This window comes from Cydia amplana, chromosome 14 (genome assembly GCF_948474715.1).
Source record: "Cydia amplana chromosome 14, ilCydAmpl1.1, whole genome shotgun sequence".
Taxonomy (NCBI): domain Eukaryota; kingdom Metazoa; phylum Arthropoda; class Insecta; order Lepidoptera; family Tortricidae; genus Cydia; species Cydia amplana.
Genome location: NC_086082.1, coordinates 1,104,230 through 1,124,221, shown reverse-complemented (window position 1 = coordinate 1,124,221; position 19,992 = coordinate 1,104,230). Strand labels below are relative to the sequence as shown.

Genomic DNA, 19,992 nt, shown 5'->3' with positions numbered 1-19,992 from the left:
TTAGAACTTAGTAAACAGTAGTTTACGGTAGTTTTATGTTGAAACTTTTCGGCAAGAAAATAGTGATGTAAGGGATGTGTAATTTGTGCTTTTAGATATGATTGGGGTGTATAGGGACGGTTGGCGTGAATAGTGAAAAAACTTAAAATGTGATTTATCGGACTATTTCTTAATAACTACACGCACGAATTGTATCATCCTTATTAGGTAAATCACAAAATATTTTTTGTCTCTACTGACCCCAGCCATCCCTATTCAGCCCGGTTGACGGTCTCCCGCTAGGTACACTAAAACAGTAGGGGTCTCACAAAACACACACAATAGTACATTATTGTCGAGGTTCGGAAGTAGCTACTTGCAGGCCGAGGATTCGTTTTAAACGGACGACCTTGGGAGTCCGTTTAATTGAATCCGAAGCCAGCAAGTAGCCTTCCAGCCGAGTCATATATAGTGCTTTTCTCAAAAATGGTGCAAGAAATACAAATATTTTACAGAAGCAACGTTCTAATTTTCACGGAAAAAAGTAAAACAATTAAAAAGATTTGCTTCCCGCCTTTAAAAAAAAAAGAAGTGTATTTTTCTGCTGAAAATACGCCAACGTATTTGAGACACCTAAATAGTCGCGGTACCAACATTATAATAATTAAGTGCTGATATCTGTTTGGCTGTTTAATGGACCTATGCCTTCATTTGATATGGCCATTTAAAGTTAAATCGAGACTGCAATGTTTTTAACTTTTTAATTTTTGGAATGACCATAAACTACGCACTTCGCAACCTATTTTTTTACCGGTAACGTCGACTTTGCCGTCCATTTTTGAGAAAAAGTGGTCTTACCGGTTGAGTTCGGTGATAAGAGCGTCTTTGTCCTTCAGCCGCGCTTCCAGGTTGTTGACCTGCATCACCAGCTTGTCGTTCTCAGACTTGAGGCGGTTCATGCGGTCTGAGGATGTCGAGTGGATCGAGCTTGACGATCTAAAAAAATTAAAAATTAAAGTTAAAATAATAAAAAATAATAATAATTCAGCCTTTATACGTCCCACTGCTGGGCACAGGCCTCCTCTCATGCGCGAGAGGGCTCGGGCTATAGTCCCCACGCTAGCCCAATGCGGATTGGGGACTTCACATACACCTTTGAATTTCTTCGCAGATGTATGCAGGTTTCCTCACGATGTTTTCCTTCACCGAAAGCTAGTGGTAAATATCAAATACATATTTCGTACATAAGAATACATAAAAATTAAAGTTAAATAATAATATAAATAAATCATCAATTCATAAGTCGAAAAGTTAAGAGACTTAAAGTTAATATTTATAGACGATACATAGATTTGAATTTTGGTAAAGATCGTCCTTCATTACTGCAATGTTTTGCCGCCAGAGTGCAGCACTAGCGCCTTTAGTAAACCATAGAGTAACTTATACATACTGTACCTTAAACTGTTTTTTGACAAGTTTTCACAGACAATCAAATATGTCATTGATACATCAAGGCGGTTTGTTTACAAAGGGCCTACCGGGAAACGCGAAATCAAAACTCAGCTATCTGCCTCTTTATCGCTCGAATATACAAGAGTGATAGAGAGGTAAATAACAAAATTTCGACTCTCATTTGCGGTAGACCCTTAGATTGTGACTTATTGTGGAAGTGGCGTCCCCTACGCAGAGTTTCGCGTTATATTCCCTATTGATTCCATGGTGCAAAAAATACTTATATAAATAAATGACTGCATAAACCAAATTGTTTATTCAACTTAATTAAAATAATAATAATAAACAAGTAAAATCTTACTTTGAAGAATTCAAAGCGAGTCTGGGAATGTCTTCGTGTTCGTCGCTACTTCCTGATAGAATCTGAAACAAGGAAATTATTACTGAATATTTTAGATGCCATTGGTATAATCTAACATGTTAGGTATTTGAGGTATTTCCGGGAAATATATATGTACAATCTTCAGCAGAAGTTGTTAAGCGGGCCAGGTGTCCAAAATGATCTTGACGCGACCTTATTGTTAAGAAAATAAGAGCGTGTCAAGGTAATTTTGATCACCTCGCCCGCTTAGCAACTTCTGCTGCCGACTGTACATTGCACGCTTTGACAAAATCGCCAACCAAATGCGAGATTAACAAAAATAAATGTAACTGCACTGAATTTCACAGTATTCTGACTGTGACAAGTAATTCCAGTATAAAGCCCTCGCTACACGGTCGCCGACAAGCCCCTCAGACCGCGCGGCCTCGGTCTGGACGGACCGCGTAGACAGTTGTTTCCAACAAAATTTGACCAAAACTGACCAAGGTCAGACCAAGGACAGACGGTTATGGCGCGGTTTCCTAGACGGCGTTACGTTACGTTGACTGTCAACGTAACGTAAGATGACGGCCGTCATGACCTTGTCGATAGTTTCGTGAACGTTTTATTAGATAGCGGTGACGCCATTTTGAATAAATGACACGAGATTTGAATAAATGATTCTGTACTACGATTATTTTCCTCTTCTGATGATATTTCATCCTCCAAGTAAACTATAGATGATCAAGCAAATCTTGTCAGTAGGAAAAGGCGCGAAATTCAAATTTTCTATGGGACGTTATCCCATCGCGCCTACATTTTTCAAATTTGCCGCTTTGACCTTGGTGGATGACGGTGTGTTATGACGCCGTGGTACTTGCCACATGTCGCCACCGTAAAGACGGCCGTCTTTTGCTGCCGCTATATGACGGCCGTCATATGCCGGCACCGTTTTCGGAGGAATCCAAAGCTTTACGTTGACAATCAACGTAACGTAACGTCTAGGAAACCGCGCCATCTTGTTTACATAGACAACGTTCTAGTGACGTCAGTCAACGCTATATAGCGGCCGTAATGTGACGGCACCGTTTTCGGAGGAATCCAAAGCTTTAGACTTAGGGGTGAATGACCTGTTCCATGATGTCCTGGTCGAGTTGGTGCGAGTAGTCGAGCTGGTCTCTGAGCGCGCGCTCCAGCTCCGCGGTGGGGGACCTCGTCCCGCTCACGACCAGCGCGCTACGCTCCGATGTACATTGCTGCCCGGTCTCGCGTACTCTAAACACAATTCACACTTTTATAGTCAGAAGTAGAAGTAACTAATAGAAGAGTAACAAAATTCACACTTTTATAGTCAGAAGTAGAAGTAACTAATAGAAGAGTAACAAAATTCACACTTTTATAGTCAGAAGTAGAAGTAACTAATAGAAGAGTAACAAAATTCGCACTTTTATAGTCAGAGGTAGAAGTAACTAATAGAAGAGTAACAAAATTCACACTTTTATAGTCAGAAGTAGAAGTAACTAATACATGCTACTGTGTAGTCATGTGATACCTAATAAAAATAGCATAAGAACCATTGTACCATGTTTATTGCAAATAAAATGAAATGAAATGAAAGGTATGATCCAGATTTACCCTCTTAAGCCCCGATGTACTTTTAAGGCCAAGGGGAAGGGGCGGGGCATACATTTAGTTAGAAATTTTGTTCTCTAATCTAACGCTCACGTGTACTATACTTTGTTTTTTTTTAACACTAGAAAAAAGTTAAACAATCTTGACGTGTTGAATTGAAAAACGCTTAAAAAAATTGTTTATATTACTTATGAAAGCAAAAGAATGTAAAAGATCGTGTGTGATTCTGATTCATGATTGAAATCTATCAGAGAACTTACGGAATTCAGTTATATTCCTTCGTCGTGTTTTAGTGAAATGTATGTTACCTGTCTACTAGATCTCTTAAGTCTTGGACCTCAGCCTCCAATTCTTGACACTTCTCAGCCTTATCATGTAGTTTCATCTTCAGCTCGGTCACGTCCGATTCTTCGCGTATTCTGCAATAATAAGGGCATATACAAGCATTCAACGATGTCCAAAGAACGGTAAGTGCAACCAAACTCAAGGTTTTATAGGATATTTGACTACTAGTCAAATCAGTTTCTTTTTTCGAACTGTCAAAACGGTTTTGCTACTATAATTTATATGAAACACTAGCATGTGACGTCACAATCAAATTACCTACTCTTTTATTTATACGGGTTTAAAAATAGAAATTGTGTCTAAAAATAACTGCTGTCTACGTTTCTCCATTAATCTTCTGGTGCTTTATTTCATGCATGATGTAATAGTTATTTACGATACAAGAGCGAAAAATAGGAAATTCGCAACGAGTACGGCCATAAATAAAATTAAGATACGACCGAAGGGAGTGTTTTAAATCGACACGAGTTGCGAATTACCTATTTGCACGTGTATCACAGTACAGATGACATTTTACGGTATAGTTTGTAGCTTTCTAATAGACCCCGAAGGCTAATCCTATTGTCTATTGTTAAGAAAAACCGCTCGTGCCACGTGCCACAACCACCTGCATAAAAAATCGATACTTCGGTTACTGAGTGCCGGCGAGTCGAACGCTACAGAACCAGTCTAAAATGTGTCATCGAGATGCGTAACAAAGGCGCGTTATCGGAGAGCGCACCTACACTGGTTTTTTGAGCGTTGGACTAGCCCGCGCTCAGGTGCCAAATAGAATAATTAGGACCCTTTTTTGCAGGTAAGTAGCACGTGCGGTTTTACTGAACAATAGACAATAGGATAAGCCTACGGGGTCTACTAGAAAGCTACAAACTATACATGGTCCTTTAAATTTTCGACATAGGCACGGAAAGTGCTCATTTCCGCACTAGTGCAGGAAAGTAGCACCATATGTACTGTAAAAATATTATATAAACTGGTGACTCGCATAACCTAGATATCTCACCTCTCGGAGACTGCCTGTAGCTGCTCGGCTAGCCTGTCCCTTTCCGCCCTTATCGCCTCCGCCTGTTGTTTGAACTCCTCGCCGTCGGCTGCCTGCTTGGTCGCTTGTGACAGACTGTTGCGAAGCTCCGTCACGTCTAGCTTGGCTTTGGCTAGCTCGAAGGCCTGGCAAATATATAAAATATTAACACATTCATCGCCACCCAGCCAAACAAGACATCCGCACACAGACAAGACATCCTCCAGACTGAGCATAGTAGCGCAACCCCCTCTGCCACAAATATACGGTAGTTTTACTCCATTCTCGAGTCAAAGTGTCTTTGTGTGACGTCCGTGTGTTTGAACGGACCAATCACGGCACGGGACTCGCTCACCTCGTCCCCCGCGCCCTAGTATTTTTGGGAACATCGGTTTCGTGAAATAATTGCTCTAAACTCCGTCTAGAGGATTCCTAGTCTATGCATCCGCACCAGGCCACAAAAATTTCGTCATATAAAGCTGTAGTACCACAGTATAGGGTCGTCCGGCCTGGGAACCAAATCATAAAAAAAAACCGATAGTCGGGTTTTCAGCACTGAATGTGTTAAATAGAGCAGCAAAGAACCCGTTTGTGGTAAATGCGTGCATTATGTGTCTCTCCGAGTATCTTGCCGGTCCCATATTGGAATACCCTCCTCCAATTGAGGAGCGATTTAAATCTCGAGCAGTATAAGGTTAGAGCCGGCGTATCTTTATTTGACGTTCACAAGCGTATTGTAATATGCCTACTTACTATCTTTAGCATTTTCTCTTTATCTTTAAATTTTCCTATATACATTTCTAATATGGAAGAATACGGGGTCATTCAAAGATATCTACATGGATTGATTCATTTTTGTAGCAATAAGGTTTTTGATCAGAGAATACTTGTAAAAACTTTATTGCTACATTAAATTCAAAAATGTCTGAATGTATTTCACGCTGGTGCTGGGCTAGTGCTACCAATTTAAACCACTGTAGGTTTTTCTTGAAAACCGTTAAAGCACATTGACGCTACGTATGTTAAATACTGCACGTATAGGATGTAATACATTATACATATAATAACCCACGTCCGTAATAAAAAGCCCAAAGCCGTGAAAATCCACGCTCATCTTTATATCACAATGGAACCATCCTACACCAGAAGTTGGCATCTAATCGAAAACATTTTTGGCACAGAACCAAATGTGAAAAATGATTGTCAAGAATCAACGCAGTGTGGTCGCGCCATTAAAACTGAAATAAAAGTTAACGGTTCATCGTAAAACCGATTAAATGCAAAGTCCCAAAATTATGTATACAGACTAGACGGAGTAATCTGGATGTATGAGTCGATTGCTAATGCTAAAGCTTTGGATTCCTCCGAAAACGGTGCCGTCATATGACGGCCGTCATATAGCGGCAGCAAAAGACGGCCGTCTTTACGGTGGCGACATGTGGAAAGTACCAGGCGTCATAACACACCGTCAGCCACCAAGGTCAAAGCGGCAAATTTGAAAAATGTAGGCGCGATAGGATAACGTACCATAGAAAATTTGAATTTCGCGCCTTTTCCTACTGACAAGATTTGCTTGATCATCTATAATTTACTTGGAGGATGAAATATCATCAGAAGAGGAAAATTATCGTAGTACGGAATCATTTATTCAAATCTCGTGTCATTTATTCAAAATGGCGTCACCGCTATCTAATAAAACGTTCACGAAACTATCGACACCGTCATGACGGCCGTCATCTTACGTTACGTTGACAATCAACGTAACGTAACGCTGTCTAGGAAACCGCGCCATCTTGTTTACATAGACAACGTTCTAGTGACGTCAGTCAACGCTATATAGCGGCCGTAATATGACGGCACCGTTTTCGGAGGAATCCAAAGCTTTAACCAACAAAACTATTGCGTAATCGTATACCATTTTTTTCCTGCATGTTCATCATCTTCCTTGCGTTGTCCCGGCATTTTGCCACGGCCTGGGGTCCGCTTGGCAACTAATCCCAAGAATTGACGTAGGCGCTAGTTTTTACGAATGCGACTGCCATCTGACCTTCCAACCTAGAGGGTAAACTAGGCCTTATTGGGATTAGTCCGGTTTCCTCACAATGTTTTCCTTCACCGAAAAGCGACTGATAAATATCAAATGATATTTCGTACATAAGTTCCGAAAAACTCAATGGTACGAGCCGGGGTTTGAACCCGCGACCTCCAGCTTGAAAGTCGCACGTTCTTACCGCTAGGCCACCACCGCTTACGCTTCTTTGTAACTAAAAACAGTAGCAACAAAATATGTCTCACCTTATCATTGAGTTCCTTCCTGTTAAAGTCCAACTCATGCTGCAGCAGCGATATCTGCTTCCTAATCTTCGCCAGCTGTTTCTTATCGTTGCTCGCCTGTCTGTCTGTCCCTTTCTCGCTCTTACTCTTCGGCGACGGACTGCGCGACACCATCTTCATCTGCTCCTTTAAAGACGCTATCTCTTCATGGTAAGAATTTATGTCTTCATTCAGTATATCTATCTCTGTTTCTTTATCTTTAAGCTTGTCTGTTAGATCTTTTAGCTCGTCTATTTTAGCTGTTAGTTCGTTGTTTAGAGAATTCACTCTTTCTAGTTCAGTTTCGCTGTTTTGTAGTTTGAGTGATGCGTTCTCTTGTTCTTTTTCTAGTTTAGTTAGTTTCAGTTTTAGTTCTTTGTTGGTTACATTAAGGTTGTTATTTTCTTCGTTGATTTTGTCGATGTCCCGATGCTGAGCGTCGATGGTATCTTGTAGTCTGAATAGTTCGTTTGATTTCTCTTCAAACGCCTCTTTTAAATTGTCTAATTCTTCCGTTTTGTCATTAAGGCGTCTCTGCATGTCGTCTAATCTGTCTAAATGTTGATTCAAACTGTCAATTTGTTGATTCTTCTCAGATACCAACTGTTCTAGTTTCTGAAGTTCAGAAATCTTTTCTTTCAAAATGCGGTTCTCAGTTTCGCATTTTTCTAAAGAATTATTTCTGCTCTGTATTTCGTCAATTTTAACTTCTAGTTCAGTCATTTTGTTGGTCAAATTACGTTTTTCTTTAGCTAGTTCTAGTATCATATTTTCTCTCCTTAGAATATCTTCTTTAAGCAGGTGTAAATCTTTTGATTTCTCATTGACTTCTTGCGTTAGTTCATTCACTCTTTGCTCCAACAGAGTTTTATTTGAAGAGAAATGTTCCAGTTGATTTTCATAGAATTTTTTATCATTCTCCATAGTGGCCATGGTATTTTCTAGCAATCCTTTCAGCTCTTCTACTTCTTCTTTAAGAGCTGGGAACTCGCATAATTGTTCTTCGGCATTTTTCAACTCAGACTTGCAAGTATCAAGTTCGCTTCTAGATTTCTTAATCTCATGTTTTAACTGCGTCAGTATATCTGGGAAATTCTCCTGTCTGATATCAAGTGTGATACCAAGTTCTCTTAGTGAAGTAAACTCGTCATCATGACTCCTATTATCATGTGAAGGCTCCGCTGAGAAGTCAATCTTCTTCGGAGCAACGCTGACATCTTTACTGTCATCTACCTCCCTATTTGGGTATAAAGAACAGTTATCAGCTATGTTTTGAGCTGTAGAATGCTTCACATTCTCAAATTTCTCTGCAGTACCGAATACTGTCGTCTCATTGGCGTTTCTCTTAAACCTGTCCTTATTCTGAGTGGATGTTAATGGTAAAGATTCAGCTCTCGGTGTGCAGCTGGGTAGATCGAAGTGGTCTATAAAGTCTAGGTTTAGGGAGCTTATGTTAGGTTTGGATACATCAGGGGGTAGAGTCCTGTTTTGTGTTTTATCTCTGTTATCTCCGTAGGGGATGCCGGAGAGGCTGAGGTTCTGCGCTTTGAGTTCGGCGCGACGCATCTGAAGGTCTTGTTCGTCGAATTCTGAGATGGATACTATGTCGCTGAGGGTTCTGGCAGAGACTTTGCCTTCTGGTTCGTCTTCTTTTTGGTCGTCGTCCAGTTTGAGAGCTGTAGGACGATAAAATACATATTATTTATTGATTGCACAACAAAAATAAGTTCGAATAGCGAACTTATTTTTATTGACTACTCGAACTTTTAGTCGCTATGTATAAACAATTGTATTTTTGGTTTTAATGGACACGTTTCTAGAAAAGAAATGTTCCATCACGAAAATTTTAATCAATAATAATTTGAAGAATTATCTATCTCACAAAAGACAGTCGTTAAAATTTGTTGATGTAAACAATTTTATGTGTGGCTGAACTGCAGTATAAGAATTAAATAACATATAGCAGTTACGTTATTAAAACTTTGTACCAAGTGGCATTGTTTTGAATGTAAAAATCCGAAAGAAGTTTATATTTACAGTCACCATCAGATACATCGGAGCGACCGAGGCGCTCGCAAATATCTGAACACGTCTCTATTGTCAAGGCGCTAGAGTGCGTGTTCAGATATAGTGAACACCTTGGCCGCCCCGATATATCTGATGGCGACTGTACATAATTGTACACGGAACCCAAGCCACTACGTTTAACAGCCACTGAACCACTCGTAACGATACATTAGTGGGTGTCGCGCTTATATTACTAATGGAGGTTGGAGCGCCGCCAGACATGTGCTATCTGACTCAAGCTGCTCTCGGTTTCAACGTTCATATTATTTTTGACAAGTGAATAAAACGCTTTTGGAAAGTCGAAATGTAAACATAGTAATAAAATGCCGGTCGGAAGAAACTCGGTAAAATTGTATTGTAGATTTAACAGCAACTCGCAAAGTAATAAAGTAAAATTCAAACAGAGGTCTCGAAACTACGACCCGCGGGCCGAATCGAGCCTGCGAGCTTATCAATTGAAGAAAATGTATTACAAAAATCTGCCTGCGAAATAGCAGCGGAGGCATGGCAGAACCCTGTTGTAGGCCACTAGATGGAATGTTCAGCCAGGGTCATAGAGAAAAAAATACATAGAGTGCTCACTCCATACATCAGTTTTAGTACCAAAAAGACTATTAGCATCTAGCATTGGGTAGCGGAACTATCAGTACTGCTACTTGACAATAGATGTAGCACCGACCGGAAAGTCTTATGCTGTTGAGACACAGACTACATATATACAGACGCTGCTATCCCATACATTCAAATGTGACCGCCTAAAAGCGCACCATTACCAGATGGCGTCACTGAAAAAGCACTGTTGCCTATCATGGATACAAGATGGCGCTGTGTCACATCCAAATCATAGAATTCCTAACGACATCTATACGTCTTCATTGAAAGTTAGTAGACATATGTCGTTGCCAACGATTAGAAGTAATCAACAGATGTCGCTTTATAGCGTATTGAATAAATCATGAATCTAGTTTAAAACTGGATCAAGCATGAGGGGTGGAAGGAAATGACCGAACAGGATAGTCTTATGTATCTTTCAGTATGAGTAAAGAGAGTTCGGGCACTTAAGGAGTACAGGGAGGGAAGGGAGAGGCAGGGTACAGAGAAATAGCGTAGCCAAACGGTATAACCATAAAGTAATTTCGGAAAACGATACTGTGGTGATGATAATATTTATATATTATAAGAATGCTACATAAGTCTTGCCGAAACTATTTAAACCGGCTGAAAATAAATACCTGTCATAATAATTTTGCGCATGCTACCATTGGTGCATGGCAAAAGGATTAGACATTACTACTGGCGTAAGTCCGTCTATATGCCACCATGCCACTGGTACTTGAGCGTTTCTTTATATTTTTTTAATCCAATTGCTCAAAAAGTTTAGTTTTTGTAGCTGCAAATCGTGCGTAAAGTTTGATTTTTTTACACTAGTGCTAAAAAGTAATCTGATTGATACATTTTAAATAAATGAGTATTATGCGAGACCCGCTTATAAATGACCCACCTGAACAACGCGCGATTGGGCATAAAGGAGTATTATTCGAGACCCAATAGTATTACTTGAACAACGCGCGACAGAATGAAGCTGACGTTCGTACAATACACTTTATACACTTAATATAAATGTAATTAATTAGATATATATCAATATAATGAAATAACAAAAGATTCATGTTTTTTTACATATAGCTGGTCAACCAAATCTTGTCAGTAAAATAAAGGCGCGAAATTCAAATTTTCTATGGGACGATATCCTTTCGCGCCTACATTTTTCAAATTTGCCGCCTTTTTCTACTGTCAAGATCTGGTTGACCATGTATAATTATATGTTCTGAAAATTAATTTTATTAATTTTAATAATACAATTTCTCTTCAATTGGCATAATGCTGACAACAGTGACAACAGAATCCACATTGAAAAAAATGGCAATTAAAAGTAAAACTTTTTTTATTCCCTTCCCGCCTTTTTTATTCAACATTTAAAGTGATTTATGTTTGTAAGTAATTGCCAAGAAAGCATAAGTTATTTAATAAAAATGAGTGATTCAGACGATTTTGGAGTTAATTTAACGCCACCAGATATCAAAGCAAAGGCATCCGTTGTAAGTGACAGGGCTATAACCGCGAAAATCGAATTTTGCAAATTGCGGGCATTTTTCTCTGTCACTCTAATTACGCCTGCATTGGAGTAAAAGAGAAAGATCCCCGCAATTTGCGAATTTCGGTTTTGGCGGTAGCCCCTCAGTATATTTCCGGAAAAATCGAAAGCTCGGTACTCGTGCAAAATGACATACTTCTCGCACTTATATCGAAAACTACTATTTTTTGCCATTTTTTATATTGTGATCTTTTTTGCCACTTTTGTGTTATTTGTACTCAAATTCACGAGCTCTTTCGATCCTAATGAGATAAAATACCTCAATTCATGCTCAATTCACTCTTATCGTGCCTTCTAAAAATTTACGATACAAGTTGCATTGCAATAACTATAAAAAAGTAACTGATTTGACTAGTACGAAAATACCCTATTGTAACAATACGATGCGACGTTGTCGAGTTAAACTGGACTCGCTTCGCAGTAACTCATAGCAGTTTGGCAACGTCGCGTCGTGCTTTTATTTTTAAGCAACAGATTTGTACATGATTTGTACCATCTTAGTACCTATACATACAAAGATATGTTTTCATAACGTTCCTTTTCAACTTCTCCCATGGCAAAACCCGTACCTATCAAACCTGAAATTATTATACAAAAGCATTTAATGTTTGTTTTAATAAACTTTTTCTGTTATAATTAGAATAAATATATCTAATTTTGCGTATATTGACCAGGCAGGTGTTTGTATCACTAATTATGTGACCTATAAGTATAGACAGACAACAGCGTGCACAGAAACGTCAAAAACGGCATCAAGTAATGATTATTGCTATTTTAAAATTAGTCCCCTACTTCAGGGTAATGTTATACGCCTGTTCCTTAAAAAAGCTGAGGGCCTACCGCGAACCACGTTCGACGTGTTGCCTCCCTGTCACACTTACGTACGAATTTACAAGTGCGACAGAGAGGCAACACGTCGAACGTGGTTCGCGGTAGGCCCTCAGAAATGGACACTGAGGCATAATTATCATTATTTTGGAATTTAAGTACTATATAATATTATTTGTAGTCTTTTGGAATATCATATTTTATTTGAACTAATAATATTGTATAATAATAAATCATAAAAGCTCTATTTAGGGACAAGAAAGAACTTTCAACGGCAACACTAAAAATAAACTGTCAAATAGTCAAGTCGCCACAAAGCGGCACCGCGTTTGTTGGTTGCCTTTGCTTTGTTTCTGTTTATACAAACTTATTAATTTCATATTATAGCTTCATTTGAACTATAGTACAAGTACGTGAATAGAATACCTAGACGTGTCTTGCTTGGTGCAGTTGCGTAGGTATGCTAAAAGGAAAGTTGGAAGACCGATGTGGCGCTTTAAAGACTGTGCTAAGCGTGACATGTGCCCAAAATGTGGGAGGTCGTGCCGCTCACGCATCGGCCTCCACAATCACCAAACCCGTTGTCTAAACAGCAATGCATAAATCGTCTGCAATAGACGAAAAGACCTGTGATGATGACGTGAATTGCCGATGTAGTAACGGAACACTACTAATGGTAAAACCTACATATTAATCTGACAGTGTCTACTGTTTGCCAATAAATGATAAAATTGATAAAAAATTAACACTTCAGGTAAGTTTGTTTTGAATACAAAGGTTAATTAAATAATTTATCACCACACCAACTGGTAAAGGCCCCCTTGATTGTTCAAATACTAATGAGAAAATTGCATTTTTCCCACATGTGGGGCAAAGTAATCAGATCTAAATTTTGAGTTTCCTTATGTTAGCTGGTAGAATTTACTTTTAAATGATGATTTTGAATTATAAATTCTTTATAATGTTCATGTGGATTTGATTTTTTTGGTATTTTATAGTTGGTATTTTCCCTGCATTGGCATGGTGATAAATTCTGTGTTTCATTAGGTGGCAATGTTTGTTTAACCCTCGTGCCTTGAATTCTCACAACGCTCAAGATTCCACTTCTCGAACCACTCGCTACGCTCATAGTTCAAATCTTCTGCTTGCCCTGGAATCAACATTAGCATGAGCGGTTAAACAACTGCTTTGCCCCCTTGCCCACTAATAACTATTGTCAAGTTTTATTTTAACCCCCCATGCTAATATTGATACCCGAGCAAGCAAAAGATTCCAAAGTATTTAGAGTTAGAGCAAGAAAGAAGAAAGGTACGTCATAATTTCAAAGATGTTTGACATTTAAAATAACACATGTACTGCGCAGGCGATCAATATCGCTGCATACTTTTCTTGGTCTAAATCTATACAATGGTTAGTGTTTGCAAACAGACTCCAATGTGAAGGCAATGTGTATTAAACTTTATTGTGATATTATTACATTTTATATATAAAAAATATGTTTCTGATTTCAGGACCCAGCCTCTAGCCACTAGAAGTTACAATGTATGCAACAAGAGAGTGAAGATGAAATAGTCAATGCATCTCTGTACAGTCGCCATCAGATATATCGGAACGGCCAAGGTGTTCACAATATCTGAACACGCACTCTAACGCCCTGACAATAGAGGCGTGTTCAGATATTTGTGAGCGCCTTGGCCGCTCCGATATATCTGATGGCGACTGTACCACAAGTAAAATATTTTGAGTGGAAGATGGTTGAGATTGATTCCTGTTTCAACGGACAGACACATGCTATGAAGATTCTCTTAAAAATAATAAAATACAATTAATAAATTCAATGTTTAACATGATAGTGACTTTATTTTGTCTACCCACTAACAACCAATTTGTTCAATGCTGGCGGGCAATGGCGGTAAACTTAAATATTTGATGTGGTATGAAGCTAAATGTTTTGAACATAATGGCAAGCCACTAAAAAGTTTTAATCCTAGATTAGCCATTAAACTGTGGCTGCCAGTCTGATTTGTTAATTGTTATATAAGTACAGTCAGCGTCATATAGTAGGTAGCATCCAAAGTATTCAAATAGTTCGGTACACCATATTATTTGTATGGCGTACTGAACTATTTGAATACTTTGGATGCGACCTACTATACGACGCTGACTGTACTTAATTTAAATATATATAAATTGTATATTATTTCTACGGCCTCCTAGCTAGTCAGTAGTGACAGTGACCCTGCTCTGCTATGTGCTATGAAGTAGGAGGTCCTGGGTTCAAATCCTCATAGGACATTTATTTGTTTTTTAATTGTGTGTGTATATATTAATGGTCTATATCTATTCCCATCTGTCCACACCTCTTGTATGGCGGCGGGGACAAATGGGCCACCACCATGGGACACCATATTAATACACTTTTAGGGGGATCCGAACCTAGGACTTCCAGCTTTGATATGATCATAAAATATAAGATATGTATGTATTTACATTTACACATTGTATTATTGCTCTCATACATATAGGGATATTTTTTTAAATGTCGGATGTCTCTTCTCTTTTGAGCATGAATAGAAGCAGGGGATAACTGACAGAACGGGATAGTCTTATGTATCTTTCAGTAGGAGTAGCAGCGAAAGCGCTATTATTGTTTGTCCTTGTCACAGTCTCACATCTTGTTTTATTCCCCACCGTAAATTGACCACCGTGATTGGTCGAATTCATTTGTTGCCCACCATAACAAATAAATTCGACCAATCATAGCGGCGCAATGCGACGCTATGATTGGTCGAATTTACATGTTTTGTCCCTCACGGAGGCACGCGTACACCACTTCTATAGGATGCTACCTTCTATGCTTTTGAGCAAGTTTTTGTCACCTGCCCTGCTATTCAAACTACTCAAGAATTTACAATGTTTTGTTACCAAGTAGGTCGATTAGTGTAAGACTGTCCTAAAATATATGTATAGCTATATGAGGACAATTTTGTAATGCGTAAGGTTAAGTAAATTAATATACAAACAGCAACACTCCTAACTGTACATCGGTACAGTTAACACTTAACAGTGTGGCTGATGATACCATGTAGGTTTAATATATTTTAATTATTATCACGTTTCTAAGAACAATAGTACATTATTGTCGAGGTTCGGAAGTAGCTACTTGCAAGCTGAGGATTCGTTTTAAACGGACGACCTTGGGAGTCCGTTTAATTGAATCCGAAGCCAGCAAGTAGCCTTCCAGCCGAGTCATATATAGTGCTTTTCTCAAAAATGGTGCAAGAGATATTTTACAGAAGCAACGTTCTAATTTTCACAGAGAAAAGTAAAACCATTAAAAAGATTTGCTTGCCGCCTTTAAAAAAAATAGAAGTGTATTTTTCTGCTGAAAATACGCCAACGTATTTGAGACACCTAAATAGTCGCGGTACCAACATTATATTAATAATAAGTGCTGATCATCTGTTCGGCTGTTTAATGGACCTATGCCTTCATTTGATATGGCCATTTAAAGTTTTAAAAAGTTTGGAACTCGTTTAATAATGGAATTTGTATGCAACATTGCAGTCCCGAAATCGAGACAGCAATGTTTTTAACTTTTTAATTTTTAGAATGACCATAAACTACACACTTCGCGACCTATTTTTTAACCGGCAACGTCGACTTTGCCGTCCATTTTTGAGAAAAATTATATTATTTATTACTTAATAATGTTGATATGTTGTCTGTGATATGATCATAAAGTATGAGGATTTACTACAGTGACATCTATTGATAGTCTTTCTCAAACAATCGAGCTATTTAGTGTGTTACAACGGCAAGAAACTAACTGTCTAGTAATGCGATAGATGGCGCTTAGAATAGTTCATGCCATTATTTATTTATTTTTTTCTGCGTCGATTTACTATGTGTAAATGGATGTTTTAAAAGGTTTTTGTTGTAATATGCTAAATAAATTAGAACTATACATGTTAATTTAAAAATTGGCAAGATTTGAAATAACACAAATATATATTTAGGCCCAATGGTGCTCTGAGTGACATCTCTTGGATTTTTGTGGAACTAAGCGAGGCTTGTATGGGCCGATTACTCTATACTATACTTACTTTATGGTTGAGATAAGACTTTCCGGTCGGTGCTACATCTATTGTCAAGTAGCAGTACTGATAGTTCCGCTACTCGATGCTAGATGTAGACACTGAAATTAATAGTCTGAACTGATGTATGGAGTGAGCACTCTATGTATTTTTTTCTCTATGGCCAGGGTATTAATACACATACCCATGAGTTCCTGTAGCTGCTCCTCTCTCTCCGCCAGCGCGCGTTGGTGGTCCCGCAAGCTTGCCTGCAGCTCATCTTTATCCTGTTCTAGACTCTTGGCTACAGCTTCTAGCTGACCGATGCGGGTCTGAGCTGCTATGACAGTAGACTTACCCATGATCTCCTGTAGCTGCTCCTCTCTCTCGGCCAGCGCGCGTTGGTGGTCCCGCAAGCTTGCCTGCAGCTCATCTTTATCCTGTTCTAGACTCTTGGCTACAGCTTCTAGCTGACCGATGCGGGTCTGAGCTGCTATGACAGTAGACTTACCCATGATCTCCTGTAGCTGCTCCTCTCTCTCGGCCAGCGCGCGTTGGTGGTCCCGCAAGCTTGCCTGCAGCTCATCTTTATCCTGTTCTAGACTCTTGGCTACAGCTTCTAGCTGACCGATGCGGGTCTGAGCTGCTATGACAGTAGACTTACCCATGATCTCCTGTAGCTGCTCCTCTCTCTCGGCCAGCGCGCGTTGGTGGTCCCGCAAGCTTGCCTGCAGCTCATCTTTATCCTGTTCTAGACTCTTGGCTACAGCTTCTAGCTGACCGATGCGGGTCTGAGCTGCTATGACAGTAGACTTACCCATGATCTCCTGTAGCTGCTCCTCTCTCTCGGCCAGCGCGCGTTGGTGGTCCCGCAAGCTTGCCTGCAGCTCATCTTTATCCTGTTCTAGACTCTTGGCTACAGCTTCTAGCTGACCGATGCGGGTCTGAGCTGCTATGACAGTAGACTTACCCATGATCTCCTGTAGCTGCTCCTCTCTCTCGGCCAGCGCGCGTTGGTGGTCCCGCAAGCTTGCCTGCAGCTCATCTTTATCCTGTTCTAGACTCTTGGCTACAGCTTCTAGCTGACCGATGCGGGTCTGAGCTGCTATGACAGTAGACTTACCCATGATCTCCTGTAGCTGCTCCTCTCTCTCGGCCAGCGCGCGTTGGTGGTCCCGCAAGCTTGCCTGCAGCTCATCTTTATCCTGTTCTAGACTCTTGGCTACAGCTTCTAGCTGACCGATGCGGGTCTGAGCTGCTATGACAGTAGACTTACCCATGATCTCCTGTAGCTGCTCCTCTCTCTCGGCCAGCGCGCGTTGGTGGTCCCGCAAGCTTGCCTGCAGCTCATCTTTATCCTGTTCTAGACTCTTGGCTACAGCTTCTAGCTGACCGATGCGGGTCTGAGCTGCTATGACAGTAGACTTACCCATGATCTCCTGTAGCTGCTCCTCTCTCTCGGCCAGCGCGCGTTGGTGGTCCCGCAAGCTTGCCTGCAGCTCATCTTTATCCTGTTCTAGACTCTTGGCTACAGCTTCTAGCTGACCGATGCGGGTCTGAGCTGCTATGACAGTAGACTTACCCATGATCTCCTGTAGCTGCTCCTCTCTCTCGGCCAGCGCGCGTTGGTGGTCCCGCAAGCTTGCCTGCAGCTCATCTTTATCCTGTTCTAGACTCTTGGCTACAGCTTCTAGCTGACCGATGCGGGTCTGAGCTGCTATGACAGTAGACTTACCCATGATCTCCTGTAGCTGCTCCTCTCTCTCGGCCAGCGCGCGTTGGTGGTCCCGCAAGCTTGCCTGCAGCTCATCTTTATCCTGTTCTAGACTCTTGGCTACAGCTTCTAGCTGACCGATGCGGGTCTGAGCTGCTATGACAGTAGACTTACCCATGATCTCCTGTAGCTGCTCCTCTCTCTCGGCCAGCGCGCGTTGGTGGTCCCGCAAGCTTGCCTGCAGCTCATCTTTATCCTGTTCTAGACTCTTGGCTACAGCTTCTAGCTGACCGATGCGGGTCTGAGCTGCTATGACAGTAGACTTACCCATGATCTCCTGTAGCTGCTCCTCTCTCTCGGCCAGCGCGCGTTGGTGGTCCCGCAAGCTTGCCTGCAGCTCATCTTTATCCTGTTCTAGACTCTTGGCTACAGCTTCTAGCTGACCGATGCGGGTCTGAGCTGCTATGACAGTAGACTTACCCATGATCTCCTGTAGCTGCTCCTCTCTCTCGGCCAGCGCGCGTTGGTGGTCCCGCAAGCTTGCCTGCAGCTCATCTTTATCCTGTTCTAGACTCTTGGCTACAGCTTCTAGCTGACCGATGCGGGTCTGAGCTGCTATGACAGTAGACTTACCCATGATCTCCTGTAGCTGCTCCTCTCTCTCGGCCAGCGCGCGTTGGTGGTCCCGCAAGCTTGCCTGCAGCTCATCTTTATCCTGTTCTAGACTCTTGGCTAAAGCTTCTAGCTGCCCGATGCGGGTTTGTGTTGCGGAGAGCTCACGCTCGAGGATGATCACCTTGTCTTTGGGGTTACCTGGTGGTAGGACAACATTGTTATAGGTTAACACATTCACTGGCAAGAACACGTATCAATTTTTTAACAAGCAGTTTCGTCTGCGAGCGATATTCCAAATTTTATATTAAAGGAAAAAAATGGAAAAAGTTACGGATTGCGGAGGATGCGGGTTCAAGTCCTGCCGGAAGCGTAACTTTTTCCATTTTTTCCTTTAATATAAAATTAAGAACACGTATGTGTTCATTTTATATTAGAAATGCAGCGATGCGCGCAAAATTATCTGCCACTGACTTGTTTGTAAATCCATAAGAAGGGAGTGTATGGAGGCAATAAATTTGTAAATAGCTGGGGATGTTAGTATACTTACATGAGTTTCCATATAACGCTTGGTGCCGCTCGTTCAGCTTTTCCTTCTCGTCTAAATTCTGCTTAGCTCGTAACAACTGCTTGTCTTTTGAATCCAACTCTTCTTTTAGCCTTTGTACCTGTTGAAATAAATTAAAAATTAGATTACTACACCTTAGGGTCGAAATACTGTTGATATGAAACATAATGTAAATGAATTTAGATATCTGGGTATGATAAAAAGTGCCTTCAATATCCAAGTACATATATACCCGTAGACTTTGAAATGACTAGTACGACCGCGTGACGTTTGTCATAAACATAAAACTTTTCGTTCCCGACTAGCAGATATGAATACTTTATAAACATGTTTACATCAAATGTCGGGTAGCGTATGGCTAAGGAAATTCTTTAAAATTTTAAACAAGTCATATGTAGTCACGTAATGTTGACAACACCGCACGCACACTTCGAGCGTGCACACACGACTCTGCCCGTTAATGTATGGCGTATATTATAACACATTAATTGCCACTCAGCCAAACAAGACATCCGCGCTAGGCCACAAAATATAAAGCTGTAGTACCACGATCCCGACTATCGGAACGTCGTGCCTGAGAACGAAATCATAAAATACCCGATAGTCGGTGTTAACCAATGTATGGCGTTTCGCGTCAGCGTAGAGCGTGTGTTTCGTGCGTAAGGCATCAGCCAGTTTTAGTGTAAGGCCTGAGAGGACGCTCGAGTTGGGCGTGCAGCGGGGCGGGGCGTGCGGCGTGCATGTTATACAAATGCAAGCGTATAGGAGCGGCCTTAGTGCACGCTGCTCACATCACTTGTGAGCCTGACGCCACGCTGCACGCCCCGCCGAACGCTGCGCTTCGAGCGTGCACTCAGGCCTTACACTTA

The 19,992-nt window shown here is 40.8% G+C and overlaps 1 protein-coding gene across 1 annotated transcript in view; it reads right to left on the bottom strand.

Annotated features, from left to right (window-relative positions):
- The window catches only part of LOC134654296 (227 kDa spindle- and centromere-associated protein-like), a 108,237-nt gene that overhangs the window by 15,223 nt on the left and 73,022 nt on the right, over window positions 1–19,992 (bottom strand). The window contains exons 22-29 of the mRNA XM_063509762.1: window positions 19,106–19,223; window positions 18,577–18,756; window positions 7,086–8,779; window positions 4,773–4,936; window positions 3,733–3,843; window positions 2,923–3,067; window positions 1,793–1,854; window positions 838–975 (exon numbers count right to left, since the gene is read on the bottom strand). Coding sequence (XP_063365832.1) covers window positions 838–975; window positions 1,793–1,854; window positions 2,923–3,067; window positions 3,733–3,843; window positions 4,773–4,936; window positions 7,086–8,779; window positions 18,577–18,756; window positions 19,106–19,223 — 2,612 coding nt within the window. The remainder of the gene's footprint in view (window positions 1–837; window positions 976–1,792; window positions 1,855–2,922; window positions 3,068–3,732; window positions 3,844–4,772; window positions 4,937–7,085; window positions 8,780–18,576; window positions 18,757–19,105; window positions 19,224–19,992) is intronic.